General features: G+C 44.6%; 1 protein-coding gene across 16 annotated transcripts in view; it reads left to right on the top strand.

The window, feature by feature from the left end:
• Positions 1-17,514, top strand: part of JAKMIP3 (Janus kinase and microtubule interacting protein 3) — an 89,658-nt gene that overhangs the window by 68,565 nt on the left and 3,579 nt on the right. For 10 of the 16 annotated variants that reach the window (XM_037400650.1, XM_037400654.1, XM_037400657.1 and 7 more), the window contains 4 exons: positions 322-525; positions 875-940; positions 1,894-1,935; positions 2,734-3,995. In XM_037400650.1, coding sequence (XP_037256547.1) covers positions 322-525; positions 875-940; positions 1,894-1,935; positions 2,734-2,901 — 480 coding nt within the window. In that variant the 3' untranslated portion in view covers positions 2,902-3,995. Of the gene's footprint in view, positions 1-321; positions 526-874; positions 941-1,862; positions 1,936-2,733; positions 3,996-17,514 lie in introns of those variants that run through there. The other 6 variants (XM_037400662.1, XM_037400660.1, XM_037400661.1 and 3 more) reach the window with 2 other exon arrangements.

The following is a 17,514-nucleotide window of genomic DNA, read 5'->3' as shown; positions in this document are numbered from 1 at the left end:
GTGATGGCCCTTCTTCGTGGCCCTTCTTTTTCTCCCCATCACCAGAAAGGAGAAGTTGGCACCCATATATCTTTGAGAGGCAGACAAGGCTGGCCCAGGAGCCATCCCAGCTCCAGTGCTGCTCAGAGCCCCACGGGATAAAAGCAGCCTGAAGTATTTTCCCCCTGGACTGTTTTCTGCACTGTCCTGTGTGGGAGGCTCAGCACAAAAACCCTCTACCATTTGTGTTGCCTTACTGGGGTAGGATTTTCTGTTCCTCACAAAATCCTCATCCGACCAGAGACAAGGTCAAGCTGACAGCCTTATATTGTTTTTGATCAGCAAATTCTGGAATTAGAAGCCATGCTCTATGATGCCCTGCAGCAAGAAGCTGGAGCCAAAATTTCCGAACTTCTTTCAGAAGAGGAGAAAGAGAAACTGAAGAGTGCTGTAGAGCAATGGAAGCGGCAGGTGATGAGCGAGCTCCGGGAAAGAGACGCCCAAATCCTGCGAGAAAGGATGGAGCTCATTCAACACGCACAGCAGGTAGGTGCTGGTGCATGGGCACGGCGAGATTTGGGGTGGGATGATCCCTCAGATGGAAATGTAATGAACTTGTGAGCACCAGCCTTTCCTCATAGACCTGTACCAGAAATGGCTGGTCCTGTGACCAGAGTTTGATTTGCCTTCGATAATCCCTGCAAAGAGAGCATTTTGATTTTAATCAATTTGTCATGCATAGTGACGTTCCCAGAAGACTCATCTACAGCTTAACCCCCAATCTATTTTTTTAGAAGCACAACACACATGATTTATATCTCCAAAAATAATGCATCTTCTGGGTACATTTGTATTTGGTTGGTTAATAAATATTTTTTTATTTGAAATCTGACAGAGAATTAAAGAGCTAGAAGAAAGAATTGAAGGCCAAAAAAGACAAATAAAAGAGTTAGAGGAAAAGGTAAGGTAATGCAGATGAAACAGTTATTGAATGTGCACATGACCACATATTCATTTCACCTTGGCTGAGGAAACAATCTTGTAAAAGGTTTGTGTTTGTTAGTGCAGTGAGCTGGTGTGTAGCACTCCAGGAAACCGCTTGGCATTTGCATTCGTCCCTCTGAGAAGAAAAGGCTACCAGCTTGAACTGAGTCTTTCCTTCTGTTGTCCTCCAGAAAAGTCTGAAACACAGGACTCGGCAGGGTCGTGGGGCTCTGTCTGCCCTGGGGAGGCAGTGATGGAGGGCTGGGGCCAAGGCCTGCTCTGGGAAGGAGCCAGGGACCTCTTCTCGCTCCCTCCGTCCCCAGCATTGGCACGTGCGGCCACTGGGCTGCCTTCCCCAGAAGGAATGAGGAGGCTCTCCTTCCTCTCCTTGCCTGCAGCCATCACTGTGACTAGGGTTAATGCCATCGACCTTCCTCCAGTCAAGCCATAACTGTTAAATTTCACCCTCAAATTACCCTCATCTGAAACCATCTATTTCTCATGAAATTGCCGTGGGAGAACTTATTCACATACAACAGGGGCTGAACTGCACTTTCACCTGAAATTAAACCCAAACCTTAGCAGTGTTAGTTTTGGGGGTTTTTTTGAGGTATCAGAGGAATTCAGCTAATTATTTTCCTCCCCACTCCTTCTGAGCCCTGGGCTGTGACTGGGCTGGGCTCTGCAGGGGCAGGAGGTGACTCTCATCAGTCTGAGGGACTCGGGGCGCTGGCTGTGCCGAGCTGAGCCCTCCGAGCTTACTTCACACTTTATATTTCTTTTCAACTGAGAGTTTTGTTGCGCTCTGTAACCACAGCATGTTTCTCAGCTAAACACACTGTAAACTCTTAATCTCTTTCTTCTCTTCCATTTTCTCCTCTCTTCCCTCCCCTTTTCAGTTTTTATTTTTGTTTTTATTTTTCTCTTTAGCTTTCATTCTTTGGTCATAGTCCTTCAGGCCACATGCAAAAGGTAAGCCCTCAGACCACCTCTGGTCTCCCCTTTTCTTGTAAAGCATCAGAGCCTTCCCCTTGCTGCTCAGGCTGCTTTGGCAGTATTGGGGGTGGTCTCCTGGGCGCCCAGATAACCCGAAAATAGAAATCTCTAAAGCCTTGAAAAAAAAAGCGAAACCTAGGCACAGCAGGCTAAAAACTTGTCAAACAGAATTTCCTTCTTTGGAGGGAAGGACAAGGAAAGAGAAAAATGCAGCAGGCTTAAAAGCAAGAAACTTCTAGCAAACCAGGGTAAATGCCCAGTCTGTGCTTATTCCTCTGACCATATCAGGGTTGCTCCTGCTGATCCTTGCTGGAAATCCAGGGAAATCCACTGCCCTTTCTCCCCGCATGGCTGGGGTCTCCATGCTTACAGCCGGGCTGAACCTCCTGCATTAGCTTGCCCTGCCTTCAGACTAAGCAACCAGAACGGTTTGGGGGTAAACACGTCATTTCTAAATGTATATTTCACCAAGCATCACGCCAAACGGCCCTAGACGTTGCCTAAATCCCGCCTTCTCCCCCATCAATAGGAGGTGAATTCCCAATCCGTTTGTGCTTCCAGAGATGGCAGAAATTACCACGCTGGCGTTGAGATGGTGTTGAGGGGAATATTCCCTACTAGTCATCAATGTCAATAGAATATAACACAAATCCTTTTTTAGCAGTTGTACAATACAAACAGATAATTATAAATATAACCCTTGCAGAAATTTCATGCCTGGTTTTTTTGCCCAGATACACTTTTATTTGACCCATGTTTTAATTTTTTTTCTAGTTTCACTCTACTGAGGAAGCTACAATTGCTTCTACCGTTGTTAACAGGAAGACAGCACTGATTACCAAGACAGAAAAAGAGACATTGCCATTTCAAAAAAACCCAAGTCTCTCTTGTATTTTGCTACTGGCGATGGAAGATGCAATCTTTCTGACCATTTCAGACTGAAGCAGAACTAGGGTACGTGGAAATTTCTGCACAGGTGACGTCTGCACCACTGAAATCTCTGACTGAGCATTTTGAAAGCTAGAACTAAGCTGACAAAGAAAAAAGCCAAAAAACCCCTCCCTCTCCTACAGCCACAGGCTCCTTCCCGGAGTACTGGCTCTGCTGCTTGAACTAACTTTCAGTGGAAGTCCTGGCTCTGCTGCTTGAAATAGCTCTCAGCTTTACGTAAGGAGCGGAATACTAATTCAGATAAACTGAATATATTTTGGTTCCCTGCTAAGCAGGCAGTAAATTGCTTCTCTGTAGAAGTGACAGTGTCCTGTTTTATATGTCACACATTTATATTTGTTATTCATAGTTATTTAAAAATCTGTCTTGAAAGAAGATTTTAGAAAGAGTTCCAGAGGAGTAACTCATGAAAAGATAAATGTGAATGAAAATGGACGTGTTTTGTTCCAAAGTATTTCTTCATAACACGGGGTATGTCTGATGGTTTGTTGAATATCCCGCAAGCCCAGTTTTAGGGGAAAATGTGAAGCTATGTTCAGGAAATCAAGCTGTAATTTTGGGGGGAGTTTTCAGTAGACCGTGGCCTGCAGCATGATGAGAAAAATGGCACGATAATTTATAATTTGCTGTCCCTGAATGGTGACAAAATGCTTAGTATTGTCCCAGCAAAAAGTTTGACCTGGAAAAGAGTGAATGTAAAACACGTTATCCCTGATCCACATGCTCTGGGCTGGGGGAGCCAGCAAGAGGGAACAGAAGATTTTGTCCCCTTGGGGCAAGGAAGCACAAGTACTGCAGAGCCTGAGCCCAGGAGGCTGGTACAGGAGCCGGGAAGGAAAATGGACGCTCTAGAAAAACAGGTGAAGGATGGAAAATCCAGAAGAATTCCCTCAGTCCGATTCACTCTATGGGAGCTGCAGACAAGTGCACAAGCCTGGGGCTGTTGGGTAAGGCCAAGAACAAGCTCCCACCCACAGCTGTCCTGGAGTGCGGTGTAGCCAGGGTGCCCGAGGCGCAGGATGCAGTGGAGGAGCAGCCCACCCTTGGAGGCACCGGGCGGGAAGCGAAACCAGAGCTCCTGGCAGGTAAGATGGACTGATCAACAGAAACCCATTATACAGTTATATATACTACGTAACTTCCTTGACACAGCTGTTAGTCTCTCTTGCTCAGGTTAAAATGCTTCTGATGATAACACAGAAAAAATCTGGACGAAGTCTTTATGTAAACGCTATTTATCTCTGGTTTACTTTAGTAATTTAGATATCGAATTTCAGTATGATATAATCACAAATGCTAACTTTGTGTTTTTAGATCAGTGGTCACTTAACAAAAAAATACTAGGGAATTAATGAAATATGCTGTCAAATTTGTATGAAGAGCAAACAACCGTGATACTTTTAAAAAAATATATAATTTAAATGCAGTAGATGAAAATACTTTTAATTTTGGATTGAAAAGCCAAATAGTATTCACAAAAGTATTTTAATTCACAATTCCACTTACTTTTTTTCTAGTTCATGCTGGTGATGAGTTACTTGGTTGGTAAACTCCAAAGGATGGGGACAGTAGCAGCGGCCAGCCTAGCACTGCCTGAAGCTGCCTTTTTTTAAGAATGCTGAAGAATACAGGGATGTTAGACAGGGACCAGAACCCAGCTGGACAGTGGTGAGAGGTCACTTCTGCCACAGCCTGGGGGAGTCTGTCATGCCCAGAAAGTCCCATGCTCGCTTGACATAATTCTCTCCCAAAATGAGGGGAAATACTCACATCTTTCAAAAATAACAGCCTGTAATTCAGTCAGTCCTGTGGAAACGCTTGGGAATAAAATAAGTCAGGAAATGGCCAAATTGGAGCACTATTATATAATATGGAGTCCATTTCTTTTTTTTATTTTGTTGGGGCTGTCCCAGTACTTTTTAACTTGTATGTAACTTGTTATACCCCTTATGGCTAATGCTTCTCGCAGGACTTGTTTCTGCTTCAAAGGATTCAGAGGAGGAACTGGCTCTCTGTACTTCATCCTATCAGTTTTCCTTCCCCTGCCCCAAATGCTTTTTCTAAGCAGAACTTCTAGAGCACCTCTCGGATGTTACGGTGTTTGGCTGCAGGTTATTGATTTGCTGCTCCAGATAAGATTACTGCTTTTAAAAGCAATTGGACACAGGATGTTTAGGTAGAGAGGGATGCACACAGGAAGCCTTGGAAATTATGTGTCTGACGTGGTGCTCACCGAGGTAACCATGCTCAGGGTTCGGTTCGGCGATGCATGCTCTTCCCCAGAACTGGCAGTTGTGCAGCTCAGTGCTCTAGTTTTCAGAGAGTGGCTCAAACCCTTTTTGCCTGTCAGTGTCACAGTGTCCCCAAGGGGCTGGCGTTTCCTGGGTGGTAAGATCAATGAGATCTATGCATTTAGTAACCCAAAAAAGAACCTTAATGCAGTCAAAAGGGAAATAAAAATGCTTTGGATTGTGATTAGGGCTTTCCGAAATGTCTGTTGAAACAACAACTTCTCAACAGGAAGTTAGATTTCAAGTAAATGTTGGGTTTCTCACTAAGAATGTGCTTTGAACAAGAAACATTGATCTCCATTAAGTGAAAAATGAGGAGATCCCATGGCCTTCCAGGCCACAGCACCACTGCCAGCTTCCTCCAGCACCCCAGCCTGTTCCTGAGCAGGTCAAATAGTGACCCAACAGGGAGTTTTGCCTCCAGCCAGAGCCCCGCATGCACCAGCTGGGTGGCTTTGAAGAGGTGGGTGGGAGAGCCCCAAGCCTGGGCTGCGGGGCACAGTGTGCAGCTCGGTGAGGCTGCATGTCATGGCTCACCAGCGTGGCTGCACGTCATGGCTCGTCTGCGTGGCTGCGTGTCATGGCTTGATGGCTGTGCACCACGGGAGGCATTTGGGAGCGCCAGCAGGAGGGTGATTGGCGCTGGCTCTCAGCCTGTTCCACCTGGCTTCATGGAAGCATTTCAAACACTTGATAAAGTAAAAATAACGTGCTTACGCATGGAGTTGGCAAACCTATAGAGTTTGAGTTTATATATCTTAATGTGAGCTTATTATTAGAGGCATTCAGGGTAACACCATCATTATACCCTTTAACATGCCTACAGGTCTGTGTTTCAGCAGGACTCAAGCGCAGGGGGAATCGCAGCATGGCACGATATCCCAGCTACCGCAGAGGGCTGATGCGGTGGGTGGGAGCTGGTGCGGAGCAGCCCCAGCCTTTCCCAGCAGGATGCTCGGTGCAGTCCAGCACGTGCTGCGACATGCTCTGGGGCAATGGGAGAGGAACGGAGAAGTGTTCAGCAAGAGACACAGGCTGCAAGCGACACAGGGTGCTGGGGCAGCGAGGGCAGGAGGCAACACTGGCACAGGAGGCCAGAGGCTCAGTAGGTGCCTTTGTCCAGCTTTTCTTAGTTTACAGCTGCTTAATTTTTCAGCATACCTGTAATAACATTTTGATTATTATTTTATTATAATTTTATATAACTTTAATATTTTATTATTTTTTTAAGAAAAACAGACTCTCTAGGTTTGACAACCCCATAAATAAAATTTAATAAATTTTTAAAAATAATTTTAATAATACAATATATTATTTAAAAAGTTGTATGTTTGTATAAATACACGTGGACCTGCAGGCACACAGAAAGCTGCCGTTTCAAGTGTTTCATGAAAGTGTAATTTATGCCCTGCAGGATCAAGCGCAGCAGGGCAGCTGGAGCCCAGGGCAGCCGGAGCGGGGGTCGCCGCGCTGGGCGGGGAGGGGGTCCGGGGGCCCGGGGTCCGGGTGGGTCGGGCCGCGGGGGAGCGGAGCGGTAGGGTCCCCACTGGAGGGTGCTGCAGGCAAAGGGAAACTAAAGGGTCCAGCTGCTGGGCTGCAGCTAGATGATCTTTAAGGTCCTTCCCAGCCCAAACCCCTCTATGATTGTATGATTTTGTGGTTTTAAGCAGTGTTAGGAAGTTGTAGGCAGTTATCTTCGTTAGTTTTTAGTGCGTGTTTGAGTTATACCAGAGATTGGAGACTCCCAGGGATAGCGCTTGTGTATTTCCAAATAAGCTGTCAATTAAACTAAGAGAAATTTTTCCTGATTTATACAAGAGGCTTAAGCATCCAAAAAATTTTCCCCAATTATCTTAATTTAATTAAAACCCCAACATTTATTATAACTCTATTTAATATTTGCTTATTCAAAAGAAATAACATTTGAAACGTACTGAAGCCCAGGTTTGCGTAAGGAAAACCTGTCCTTGATGCAGAAGCTTGGACTTGAAACGCACAGACTTTAGGAATTCAGCGGCACGTGTCTAAGCATACATTCTGTCAAATCCTAAATGAATGTTGGGAATTACATCCCAGCATTAGACTCACATTTCATAGGTCTGGCCAAAAGGCCTTTGGGCTTCAGGTGCAAGTCCCGAATATCATCAGAAGGAAACCTGTCCCTCAGGTTGGAATTGTTCAGGACATGATGCTATTGGGTTTCAGAAGATAATTTTCCCTGTTCTCTGTTTTTTTCCTGTCTACCATCTTCCTGTCCTGCTCACCTCACCCCCACGAGGTGTGCACACCCCTCTGACCCATGGCCCCATCCCACCCACTGCCCCAGGAGATGGCTACTGACCATACCATTCCCCCGATCTCTCGGGAGACGCCACCATGGTCCCAAAGGCCCCTGGGGCCACTGGTGCAGCGCTGGGGAGAGGGAACTGCAGCATGGGAAGTCATGGGGATGTGTCCTGCTTCCCCAACCTGGCAGGGAACCATGCCCCTGAAAGAGGGAATTTTGGTCCTTCCCTGTGCCTCCTGCAGTGCCTTTGCTTTGGGGGGACAGAGAAACAAACAGACCCAAAGCCCTGTTCACCCTGGGCCCTGCCTGGAACTTAAATAAACACGAAGGAAGAGCTTCAGCACAACACTGTTGCCCACAGCCAACTCTACCAAGCCCCAGGGTGTCACAGACTGCGTTTCTCCGTCGTCAGGGTGGGCAGCGCTTTGTAGCAGAAATTAGCAGGGGTTGTGCGGTGTGGGCCATAATCCCTCTGCTCTTGCTGGAAATAGCAGTTCTAGTAAGAAAAACTGTCCCAGACACAGAGCAGGCTGTTAGATAGTGGTTTCCAGTGTATCGATGCAATTATTCTCGTTATAGCTAAAAAATTTTTCAAATATTATATACTCTGTGTGTGTGTGCATGTGTGTACACATACGTAAAATGGAGAATTTGGAGACTGGTCCCTGAAGGAGTCCGTAAATGTGCACATCTGAGGAAAAGGAGTAGTTGGCCATCACTATCACACAATATCTTTTGTGACTAAATTCCTTCTGGTAAATACACATGAGGTATTAACTCATGTGATCCTGGACTGAAGACTGACACAGGTAAAATTAGAATGACCAAAACAGGTGCTGTGCTCACCCCTACAAAGAAATATTCCCTCCGTGAAGAAGGATCACATCTGGGTGGTGATCCAGTTTGATTCGTGACTGTAAAGGTTTCCTGTTGGTAATCGAAGATAGTACTATAATTACAATCTTAATTGCTTCAATCTTAATGAAAGCATTGAAAATATTAATATTAAAAGAGGTTTATTTACATTTTTTTCACCAATAGAAGGGTGAAGAGAAGACCTTTGTCTAAAAGAGGGTTACTGTGTTTGACTGGCGCCTGCGGAGCGGCATGTGCTCCAGGAGCGTGGGGAGATGCCTCTCCCCCCAGAACGGTCAGTGGTGCTGACCATCACGGACAAGCAGCTCGGACAGTAACCCATCTATTTTCAGATCCTCCAGCCCTTGTGTTTCTTACATCAGCGCAAATTCTTTTTAGAAGTGGCCTTAACATTTTCAATTAAGAACATGCAATGTATTTCCTACTGTAGGCAGCAATTAGAAATACCAATTTCAAATGTTCAGAGCTTTATATTTTATTTTGCTGTGGATAGTATGTGTGAGTGTGCGATGCCGTAGGGCGGGTGGCACTTCCCCCAGGGAATGCCTGCCAAGCTCCCAGTGGGGACACTTATTCTGCACTAGTGCTGGATCTGCCCATGGGAACCTGTTTGTTTGGTAGATAATTACCTTTCTTTCAATTACTTTGTATATTGATTCCACAATCAAGTTCTTCTTTTTTATTGGTGTATTTTAGTTGTCAGAAGAGGTTGGGGTTTTTTTTAAGATCAGCAGAAATGATCCATGGGGGAGATGATGAGTTTACTGGAGCTTGAATTTCCCTGCAATGTTTCATCAGCTGCCTTCTGTGTATATATATATTCTTGCATTTTGAAAGGGGCTGTAAATGGCTTTCTTCACAGGGGTACAGAGATAAGGCTAATGAGCTACATTATTAGAATACTAATTGGCACATCTTTGCTGTGCAGGGTAACCCAAAACATTTTGTTTAAAGTGAACTGCGTGGGGGAAATTCAAGCCATCAGGAAGATCCAATTGAGCAAACAGCATTCCTGGGAAGTTACAGAGGAAATTACTCAAAGCCTGCTCGTTTTTACTACGCTATAAATTTTGTGAAACTTTCTTGATTTCATTAAATAGTAGAATTTGGCTCAGTAATAATAAGGGGATTTCTGGCAGATGAATAATTGTCTATTGATACAAAAGCATAGGTCGTCTCGTTGCACAGTATTTCTGCTTTAACATTTCAGGGCTTGTTACAAACTGAAGTGCATAGGAATGACAACGTCAGTCTGAATTTACAGATGAGATGAGGTGAGATGGAGGTCCTCAGGCAGGAATAACAGCAGCGCTGGTGCTTAAGGACAGTCTCAGCGCAGTGCAGGTCTGAGGCACGTCTGGGAAAGCTCTTTCATCATGGAGAGGTCTCAGTTTATGAAGAGGCTGCTATTTACTTTTTTACTAGTAGGAATAGAAAATCAGAGTAGGAAAACAATTTGAAGGAGACCTGCTGAGATTTCCCTTCTAAGCAGACCATCTGTTTTATTATGGCAGTAAGTTTCCATTGTGCTTCCCAGACAGGTTAGTACCTGGGATAATTCTTTATCCTCTCTACAATCAAGAAGCCCAGGTTCCTGTTTTGTTGTAGGGGTATCTGACACACAGCATAATTCATACAGGTGTCAAAGAGCTTTCTCAGAGTGTAAACATCCTGTAGATTTGTGCACAGCAGCCGCAGCAATTCTGTGTCCTGCCAGCTTCGCCCTCAGGAGCTCCCACCCCACGTCTGTCTCAAAGAAAACTGCAGGCATGCTCCCAGCAGAGCCCAGAGTTTGGAGGAAATCCCCACCGAGACCTTTCTGTGTAAACCGACCATTTCCAGGCATGCCTCACAGGCCAGACACGTGCCACAGTGACCGGTTGTTTCACGTTTGTATCTTACCAGCAATGCAGGGTTTTTCTTCGGTAAAAACAACAAATCAGTAATTATAATCAAAATACATATTCAGCACAACTCGGTGCAGAACTGTAAAAGTCTGGTCCACAGAGCTGTTTTTAAAGATAATCATTCATTAGTCATTAATATTCCAAAGTACTCCCAGGCATAGCAGGTTCAGTTGTCATTAAGTCTGAAGTGTTCTTCCCCTTAATTTTATTCTTGCTGAGTTCTTGTAAATAATAAGGACACATGTTTTTGTAATGTACCAAACTCAGTATTAGCCTGAAGAATTAATTAGCTGCAAAATCTATTATAAAGCAAACTTTTTTTAAAAAAAATGCAGTATATTTGTAAATTAATATGTTTGTGTACACAAGCCCTACATATATATACAAATACGTTTTTATACACATAGCATTAATTTGCAAGGCTTGCAGCAGTCAAAACCTTTGGAGAAGTTGTTATACTAATATGTAATAGCAAAGGAAGAAAAAGAATGTTTTTGAGCATACTCTAGCATCAATTATCAGAAACCTTTTCTTGGTCCCTGTCAGGGACCTCAGCCTTTCACTTCTCATAGAGAGCCAAGATGCACAACAAACCACTTAAAGCTAGATCAGACTTAATTTTTTATGACTAGTTCACAATGCTGAGGTACAATTTTTTGTAAATTCATGCTCTTTATTCGTAAGATTTCAGGTAACGAGCCTGATCCTTATGGGTTCCTTCCAACTGGAAATATTCTGTGATGCTCTGATATCATGGATGTTATGTATCCTTTCCAATGCTATTTTAATATGCATGTATAGAAGCATAAAAATCTATTGTGAAGATTTTGTTTTGAGATGTATTGGGAAGAGTCACAATTCTGAAGATTTATGGTTAGATAAGGTGAGAATAATGAATATTTGATTTATTCAGCATTACTAGCTACTAGGATGTTGTGTCATCAAGTCTTAAACTTCTATTTTTCTGGTTTGAATCTGGTGTCATAAGGACACCGAAACACAATGTGCCTGCCTGCCCAGCCCCAAACCAAGTAATTATGTCAAATTCCCATTACGTTACTAATTCCTACAGATGGTAAGAGAAGAGGCAAGTGGCTGGGAGAGACAGAGATTCGGCTGTGCTGGGCAGGTGGCAGCGGGAGGTCAGCAATATGAACAGTCACAAGAGAACACACACAGAAAAGCATAATGGACAACCTGCCTTCGTTAATTGAGCTGCAGGTCCTGGTGTGCTCTTCTGGAGACACTGTCCGAATGTAATACAAGTGTAAGACAGATTTTGTAGGTCAGACTGACTCCTGGGTGGAAAACCTTGCAGTGGCTAATTCCACTGCCTGCGGATTTGGGGTTCTCGGGGTGCTGGCCTGAAGGTGGATCAGGCATGGGATAGCTTCAGACTGGCCGTGCTGGAGAGCTTAATGTAGGGGTGGCTGCGTGTACGTGGGATTGCGCTCTGTATCCTCCTGCTGTTTGTAGGGTTTCGGTGTTCCTGTGCACCACTAAAATCAAACAGAATTTTTCTGCTGAATCCAGGGGAGCAGGATGTCTCCTTGCATCTCTCATCTGCTCCACAGTGGCACAAGTGTGAGGGCGCCCTTTACATGCATGTTGTGTCCAGCTTGCAAGGCCAGCCCTAATCCCCGCAGAGTACCTACGAGCATGCCTCCAGTCCTGCGCATCCCAAGCCCACTGCATCTGCTGCATGCGTGCAGGTGGTCTTCAGCACATGTATGCAGTGGGGCTGATACACACCAATGACTTCTAGGTCATTGGAAATCCCAGATAAACCTCCCCCAGGAAAGGAGTAGGCATCCAAGGAACTAACAGCTTAATGGCCTTATGCAGATCTGTAGAGGCAGATGTAGGAAATTTTGTTCTGTCAATGGCTTTTTCTAAAGACAGATTTCCACAATGGCCAGTTTCCTTCATGTTATAAACAAGAACACACTCTAGGGATACAATAAATTGATGAAATGAGTGTCAGAACGGCTGTCAAGGAAATACCAGCATGTGTTAGCAATGCTGTGATGATCTTGAAGGTAAGGGGACTGTAAAATACTCACACATCGTCAAATCAAATCAACCTTTCCAGCCTATTCTAATTGTATCAAGAGAGTGACTGTAGAATCCTAAAGGCTGTAAATTTATAATTTAACAGATTTCTAAGAGTGTTAATTGTAGCTATGTTTCCTAAAAAATGCCTTGAAAAGGTCATCTAGGAAAGGGACCAATGGATGTTTCAGTACGATTTAGCAGCTGCCTTCAACCCGGAGGACCTACGAGTTCCTCGTCAGGGCTGAGATCGGGTCTGACGTCTTGCCCTGAACTCTCACCCTTGGGCTGCCTTTCCCTCAGGAGCAGCCCGAGTTACAGTCAGGGTGTCAGCCTGCATTTTCTGCATTAGCACCGCATTTACAGCTTGACTGGGTTCCCCACTGCTTTGAAGCCCTTCCTTTTTAAATGTCACGTATTAATGCTGCTGATGATCTCTTATCTGTAACCTGGTGATCTGCAGCAAGAAATAAATGTTTGTGAGTAACCAGGTTCTTGACAGATTGTAATGTTTTATTACCTTTCTGTCTTTCAGAGCTGTTTCAATTACTTGTTTCCATTGCCCTTCAGAGCTGAGGTGGTATAGAATAGGTGAACCAGGATGGGTTTATTCCCTACTGTGTTGTGTAATAATGATTTTCAAACACTACAGAAGACTTGGCCATGAATTTAGCAGTGGGGCATGTTTTTCTAACACAGCAGAAGGGACCACTGCCATACCTGCTTGTGCAGGGGTCCGGATGGGGATGGATGCTTGAACTGAGCCCCAGGCCTGGGCTGTGCCCTGCCCCAGCTGCCGTGGTTGGTGCACTTAACTCTGCCATTGCCTATTTCTCCCATCAAAAGGCTCCATTTTTTGCAGATTAATTTTGAAAGTACAAAAAATCCCTTACTATTTGCCTGGGCTGAGTAGAGCTGAATGGCTTCATTGTCTGCAGTTGTCACAGGAGTCCCCCAAATCTTAAATTCCCAATCCCCAGCTTCCTGTGGAGACACTCCCAGCTAAGGGCTTTATTTCCTCATGGGCGCCTTCAGCCCTTTCGCGGCACAGGTAGATGCATGTGCCACATAAGGGATTCCAGCCATAAACTTACTGCTTATACATTACAAATAGAGGTTTCTGTAAGGGTTAAGTGCTAACAAGGTTTTTAAAATCCACATTATTGCAAATATAGAAGACAATTATTTTAAATTATTTTCTTTAGTTGGTAAAAATATTGATGCTATTTATGTTTTCTGGGTATGTAACAAATAGCAATACAATTCAGTATTTTATATATAACACAACATGCAAATACATTTTATAGGTACTGTACCATATTTTCTGATACCATAATGACTGTCTTCTAATAGATCTGTCTTTTTAAAAAGCATTCTAGCATCACTTATCGATTACATGCAAAGTATATGTAAGTGTATTATAAATTCACTCATACGCACGATTTATCCTCAATAGTTAGGGGGTGATACCAGCAATTAAGGTAAACCGGGTTTCTAAAGGGCAAAACAAATAGGGTTTGGTGCAGAATCAGCTGTTGTTCTAAAGCCACCTGCTCTGGTGGGAGCATGAGAGCCCAGACCATGCTGTCACATGCTGCTTTTTGGATGGTACAGGAGTCTGTCCTGGTTTCGGCTAGGATAGAGTTAATTTTTTTCTTAGGAGATCATCAACTAGAGATGTCATCAGATAGTTTTAATTATAAATCTTCTTCTCGTTCTCTGTTACACACTGCTGCAAAGGTAAAGAAAATGCTGGACTTCTTCTATATGCATAAGTAGATGTGTGTGTGTGTGTAAAATTAGTAGTATCTAGTTTATTTCCAAAAGATGTTATCACTAATAAATAGTTTGTAATGGAAGGAAACAGCTTTTTAAAACCATGCTATTAAGCATCAAAGGATCAGCGCTATTTTGTCCTGTAGCAGAGGTACTTTATAGTGTACCTGTGCCAGGTTTCCCCCTGTCTCCATTAAGGCCATTCTGCGCTTCCACCTCCCGCGATGCTGATGCCAGAAACCCAGCTTTGCCCAACACGTCGGTCCCTTTACAGTATAAAACTGTGAAGAAAAGTGTACAGAAACTCTTAAAAATCCGACGTGCTGGCTGTTACCCTGGTTAGCCAGGTTCCCAGCAGAGCGGTGATGGGAGGGGAAGGCTCCACGCTCCCACCTAGGCCCGGGCTCGGCGGGCAGCTCGTGTTGGAGAGGCAGCGCCTGAAACCCCTGGCCCACCCCAGCCCTGCGCCCGCTCCCAGCTGAAAAGCCTCAGGGGCCCTGGGGCCCCAGGAGCAGTATTTCAGATCCCAGGCCTATAAATATTTATGAAGTGAAGTGCTTTCATGCTCATGAATAGTTCTTCTGCACAGCGTATGTTCACAAGATTTATCAACATCAATGGATAATGTTGAGTAATTTTCCTTCAGTTGGTATATTTTACTATTTTAGAGGGGGCGGGGTAAAAGCCTAGAAGTTTCCAAATCAGTACGGTCAGGAACAAAATACACCATAGGTACAGTCACTGGGATGCCTTGTAAAAAAAGTGCTGTTAATTCTTAAATGCCAAAATCAAAGTAAAAATTCAGAATTTAGTAACAAATTAAGCAGACAGTAAATGACTGCTGATTACTGAGATTCTTAGAGCTAGTAACTGATACTCGCTCCTCAAAAGCCATTTGAAAGTGGTTGTAAGTGCAGTCAGCCCTACTGCCTGGTGTGCACGGCTGGGCTGGCAGCTGGCCGGGGGGCAAAGGGCCTGGGCAGGGACAGGACGGGGGGAGCGGGGGCTCCGGGGGCCCAGCAGGTTAGGATCAGGCTCTCTTGGGCTCTGCAGGAGTCAGGCAGCATCAGATCAAGCTTTGACATAAAGGGAGAATGTGGAAGCTGTGAGTGCTGGTTACTCACAGGAGCTGCTGCGCTCATGGGTGGACAGTGTGGGCAAACGGTACAATGGAGTTTGTATTTCTTCCTGTAGAAGCCTCTGAATTTTTGCAGACTTTTCACTCAGTAGAGAATTAACGTAGGGAAATTGCAGAAGTGGTCTTTGGCTGCTCATCTGGCTCACACAGTCAGGTATTAGCAAAAAATGATGTCTTAAAAAATAAGGCGCACTCCTTTCCAAGTTGTAGTTGCAGCTGTAATTTGTGTAAGTATTGAAAGATCCATAAGTATTATTAGCCTGATCTTTAGCTACTGCAAATCACCGTAACTTAATTGCAACTAGCAGACAGTTCCCTCTTTCTCACCAGAAAAAGAAGAAAAAAAAGGAAAAGAAAAAAGAGAGGTCCTCCCTTCTTCTTCACCAGGGACCTGCCCCATCCTCTTCCCTGACACAAAAAGTTACCTTTCTGTGGAACCTGTTTGAACTAAATGGCCACTTTTTTTCCCCTCGTATATGAAATGGTTAAATAAACCCTTCTATATTTCATTCTGCTCATGATTTCTCATTTTCCTGTTTTCTATGACCTCCTCCCCCCCACGCAGTAAATGGCAATGGGTTATCTGCATTTATAAGAAGAGGGGTTGAATATGCCATAAATTCACGCATGTGGATCCAAGTGGGTGAGGAAGGGGGAAATAAAGAGGAAGCCAAGCCTAGCCCATTTTTCTTAACACGGAAATGAAATTGCACCTTTTCATTCTCAGCATGGATGATAAGTGAGAAGACAGGAGAGAATTTGCATTTGCACATACAAGTGACAAAGCTTGTGGTTTCCCGGGTGAGGAGGGGATCCGGCCCACAGATCCCTCCAGCATCCTTTGCCCTCCCCACAGTGCCCAGGGTGCCCAAAGGACCAGCAGTGCTGGGGCAAGCACCAGGATGAGCCCAGGCTCACAAAAGGCATTCAGCAGAGAGGTGCTGGGGACTGAAGCCACCATCTCGCATTCACCCTTCTAATTCCTGGCAATTCAGCCTGAAGCAGAACACCTCTCAGCTGGACAGGACTATTTCAGTCCCCAAATTCGCTGTGTCTGCAGCCTTTACAGCAAGAAAGCCACCAAGGTGACCAGCTGGGATAGTGGGCACGCTGTGAAGCACACCTCCTGGTGACATTCACTGTACTTTGTTAGGGTGCTTAAGCAAATATTTCACATTTTCAGCTAATCTAAAACTTGCAGCCGTGTTTCAACTGATTATTAACTCTGCTTAATGTATGGAGAGTGATATGTTGCAAAGTATTAACTTAGCAAATTCAATTGCTGCCTTTGTGTTTTAGTTGCCTTTTTGTTATTCCCAGAACATTTCTTATATTTCCCCCAGCAATCGTGAGAGATGCGTGTCCCAGGCTAACACTGCCTGTCTCCCTCAGCCGTATGGTCGCTCGTGCTGCTAATGCGTGGGTCAGTGTTGGCCGCGAGGGCAGATGGCCCATCTGCTGAGCATCACTGGCAATGGTCTCATCCGTAACCAGCAGCCTCCTCGCTTCCTACCAGGGGCATGTGACAGGCAAGAGCATGTGAAATAGGATTTACAGCTCAGGGTGGTGTGTTTTAAGCAAACTCCCAGCAAATCCCCTTAGCACTATAAACTTATATATCTCCTTGCATTGCAGCCTTGGAAAGAGGCTGTGCGTAATAGTAACAGGCAAATGAAGACAATCATTCCTCCTCCACATGAGCTTTTATCCATAATCTTTGATGAATTGCATTTCTGGATTGCTCTGTGTCAGTGAAGCTGCAGTTTTTCACAAGCAGTGAACGCTCAGGTGCACAAATATTACAGCTCCATCCATTACCATTTTCTAAATGCTTCATTTGTCCCATTCTTACAGCTTTCTGGGGGAAAAAAAAACAAAACAAAAACACAAACCCACAAAAAAACCTCTTTGGCAGAAGACTGCATGGTGAGACAATTTTAACTGTGTCCCTTTTAAAATAAGCAAATGTCAGTCCTCCAGACAGTATTTAAGTGACATTTGAAATGGCAGTGGACGTGATCCCCAGCGAGTGCATAGCACCACCGTTTGCCTTCACGGAAACTCATTGTGACTTCCCAGCCCTGCCCCGGCGCTGCCTACCTGGCTGCTGCTTGAAGTGACATACACGTAAAACGAAGTGGCGTCTTTAAAATTCGGTGTCACTTACTCTTGATTTCTCTGAGTTCCATGGCTTTTTAGGAATCACTTATTCAAATTCTTGAGGTTTCATCTCCCACTCGAGACAGTGTAGCCCCTGTCTCGAGGCCGCTGGGGCGC

This window comes from Falco rusticolus, chromosome 9, assembly GCF_015220075.1.
Source record: "Falco rusticolus isolate bFalRus1 chromosome 9, bFalRus1.pri, whole genome shotgun sequence".
In the NCBI taxonomy this organism is placed as follows: domain Eukaryota; kingdom Metazoa; phylum Chordata; class Aves; order Falconiformes; family Falconidae; genus Falco; species Falco rusticolus.
The sequence above is the reverse complement of the archived record's forward strand: the minus strand, read 5'-3'. Positions and strand labels throughout refer to the sequence as shown.